The sequence below is a fragment of the Dendrobium catenatum genome, unplaced genomic scaffold (assembly GCF_001605985.2).
Source record: "Dendrobium catenatum unplaced genomic scaffold, ASM160598v2 original_scaffold_51051, whole genome shotgun sequence".
Taxonomy (NCBI): Eukaryota; Viridiplantae; Streptophyta; class Magnoliopsida; order Asparagales; family Orchidaceae; genus Dendrobium; species Dendrobium catenatum.
The window spans coordinates 398,903-401,847 of NW_021369505.1; the positions used below are offsets into that span (position 1 = coordinate 398,903).

A 2,945-nucleotide genomic window follows, 5' to 3' on the forward strand; every position below is an offset into this window, starting at 1 on the left:
AAAGACACACGAAAATCATACCTATGATCTCATTTTCTAGACGTCTGACAACTATTAATCTACAGTATGAAGATTTCATTATATATATACATATAATTTTAATAGGAGAAGAATTTCGATGACCAGACAATAATTTTCAAAGCTTTTACTAGCAAAACTAGCTGGCCAACTCTGATTTATTTTTCAAACCCCGCGGCCAAAATATCATTGTTCGGCATCTCCGAATCAACGATAGTATCCACACCTTCTATTTGTTTATTACAAATAAATACAAACCACCTCTTTCGCCTTCCTCCTACTCCACTTCAAAACCAAATCACTCCAGCTTCGATCGGAAAAAGGGAGAAAGGTTGAGCCTTTTGATCGGGGCGGTGATGGAAGGAACTGGAATCAGAGGGGCGAAGGTTATAGTAGGGAAGCAGTACTGCGAGGACGAGGAGCGCGAGCTTACAGTGAGGAAAACCTCCCTCTTCTTCTCCGGCGACGGATTCGCAGCCTACGATCACCACACCGGCGAACTCGTCTTCCGCCTCGACACCTACGAACGAGGCCCCGGTTCCCTCATCGACGAGCTCGTACTCATGGATCCCTTCGGAGCTTCCATCATTACACTCCGACGCAAGGCAAGCACTGATCTATCTTTTCATATTCTGTTTTACAAATTGGCATCGAAATCAAAAAATTGGGGCCGGTTTGATGCTCAGCTATGGTTCAAAATCTGATTTTGTTGCAGTGGCCAAGCCTTCACAATCGGTGGGAGGGGTTTCTGGGGGAGCGAGCAGAAGGGCAGAAACCCCTGTTTACCGTGCGACGGTCCTCTATCTTCGGCGGAGATCGCGCCGGCGTGACGGTGGAGGTACACGGCGGAGGCAGCGCCGACGATGTAGCGGCGGAGTACAGGGTGGAGGGTTCGTTCGCGGCGCGTTGCTGCAGGTACGTAGTGTTTATTTTAGCTCGTGCTTTAACAAATCTTTTCCGAGCTTCTAACTTAGCTCCCATGATAGAGTGTTTTTCGAGGGTGAGGAGGAGGGGGAGTTGGTGGCGGAGATAAAGAGGAAGGTGGATCCATGCGCCCATGTGATTTTGGGGAGAGATGTATTCTGTCTCAGCCTCCGGCCGCGGGTGGACGCCGCCTTTATCATGGGGCTCGTTATTGTGCTCGATCGAATCAGCGGGGACGATGACCTCGGCGCCGGCGTGGATCCCGCCGCCGTCGCGGCGGTTGAGGTGCTGGATGCGGACGTCCGGGAGATGAACGGCGACGGCCTTCATTTCTGATGGCCTTTTACTAATTCAGTTATGTACGATAATTAATGATGTTTTTTTTTTGTGTGTGATTCACCACCTTGATGCGTTTGTATTATTTGTTTGACTGAATTTAAGAGAGTATATTTTGATCTATATTTCTGGTTTATCTAATACTGTATTAAAATGGATAATGAAAAACACTTCTGTATGCCTTCTTTCTTCTTCCTTCTTCCTGTTCTGTTTATTGATTCCCTAATGCATAGCTGGAAAACAAATGGGATCGAAGTATCAAGCCAAACTGCATTGATTCTTCCTGCCATTTCTTTTGTTAGTGCCCGTTCAATTTTTCTAAATCTAAGGGGCTTTTTGGTAGCAGCCCATGATTTGATTTAAGTAGGATCTCGTAAATCCACTCAATTCGGATTTCGGAAATCCCGAGGGGCCTAAATCCTGAAACTGTTTGGTAACATTCATGATAAATTCTATTAAATCCCGCGTGACTGTTTGACTATAGAGTGGATTTAACGAGCATACTCTTCTTCCTCTCGAGCCAATGGATTTTGTAAATCTGGCAAAAAACTGGATTTCGGAAATCCATGATTTAGCACGAAAAGGTGGAATTTTTCATCTACAACGGCTTTCATTTGCCGCGAGATTTGGTTTTACATTTTAGGTTGTTTGGTTGGATTTCGCTCAAATCCGTCTCAAATCCAGCCTAAATCCTACTACCAAACAGCCCCTATAAGTGGATGCCGTTGCTGTTGTAGCTTCACCGTTTGAACTAGAAGACATTATTTTATGTATGCCTCATTGATGTTGATCCAACACAATTGATACATTTGCAGATCTGTCATGACAATCAGCAAGTGACTAAAAGTAATGGGCAAACCCTTCCTATTACAGCAATCGGTCCAAGGCATTCTTCTCATACCTCTTCGTAATCTTTATCTTTCTCAACTTCTTCGAGTTCTAACTATTCTTACAATCTTCTTCTCTATTCATCATCTGATTTTGTTAAATGCTAATGGTTTTCAAATCAAGTATCAACGTACATGTTGATGAGCTTTGCTCTCTGGATCGTGTCGTGATAGGCTCTATCCAATCGCTTCTACCTCCTCCTCGAGTTTGTTTAGGGCAGTTTTCTGGTTGCTTTGTTTTTCCCATCATAATCATGCTTTTATTTGGCTATTGCTTTATTGTTGTTTTTCAAGCATTTTCATGATGAGAAGCTATTTTTAAAAACATTTGGATGCCTTTCGCCTCGTTATAGCATAAATTTATTTGCTCGGTGCTTTTGTTTGGGCATTATCTAGTTCATAAAGATTATATGTGTTACAACCTATATCTTGGAAATATTCTTATTACTAGGGGTGTCAATATTTGACACGACACGAAAATCCGACTCGAACCCGACCCGGAAATTTCTCCACAACAATTTGACAAATATCTTCTCAAAAAATGTAGCCACCACAAATTAACCCTTCATCTCCTTCAATAGTGCTCTCCAATCTACTATGATTACCCTCATAGTATGGCATCAATGACTTTGGTCATCCACATTTTGTTACTCTATCTACTTCAATAGGTGCTACGTATTTTAGCAAATTGTTTGAAACTTCTCTAAAGGAATAGGGCATAATTCACCAATATGCGTGCTCTTATATCCTAGAGCAAAATGATGTGGTTGAACGGAAGCA

General features: G+C 42.8%; 1 protein-coding gene across 1 annotated transcript; it reads left to right on the top strand.

Annotated features, from left to right (window-relative positions):
- Nucleotides 1-208: 208 nt before the first annotated feature.
- On the top strand, nucleotides 209-1,456 carry LOC110116030 (protein LURP-one-related 5). Its single transcript, XM_020849465.2, has 3 exons — nucleotides 209-623; nucleotides 734-933; nucleotides 1,005-1,456. The coding sequence occupies exons 1-3, from the start codon at nucleotides 375-377 to the stop codon at nucleotides 1,276-1,278; spliced, it is 723 nt and encodes a 240-aa protein (XP_020705124.1). The 5' UTR covers nucleotides 209-374; the 3' UTR covers nucleotides 1,279-1,456.
- Nucleotides 1,457-2,945: the final 1,489 nt, after the last annotated feature.

Coding starts and splice junctions, on each gene's coding strand:
- LOC110116030 (XM_020849465.2), top strand. CDS start 375: ATGGAAGGAACTGGAATCAGAGGGGCGAAGGTTATAGTAGGGAAGCAG. Junction 624..733: donor TCATTACACTCCGACGCAAG/GCAAGCACTGAT, acceptor ATTTTGTTGCAG/TGGCCAAGCCTTCACAATCG. Junction 934..1,004: donor TTCGCGGCGCGTTGCTGCAG/GTACGTAGTGTT, acceptor CTCCCATGATAG/AGTGTTTTTCGAGGGTGAGG.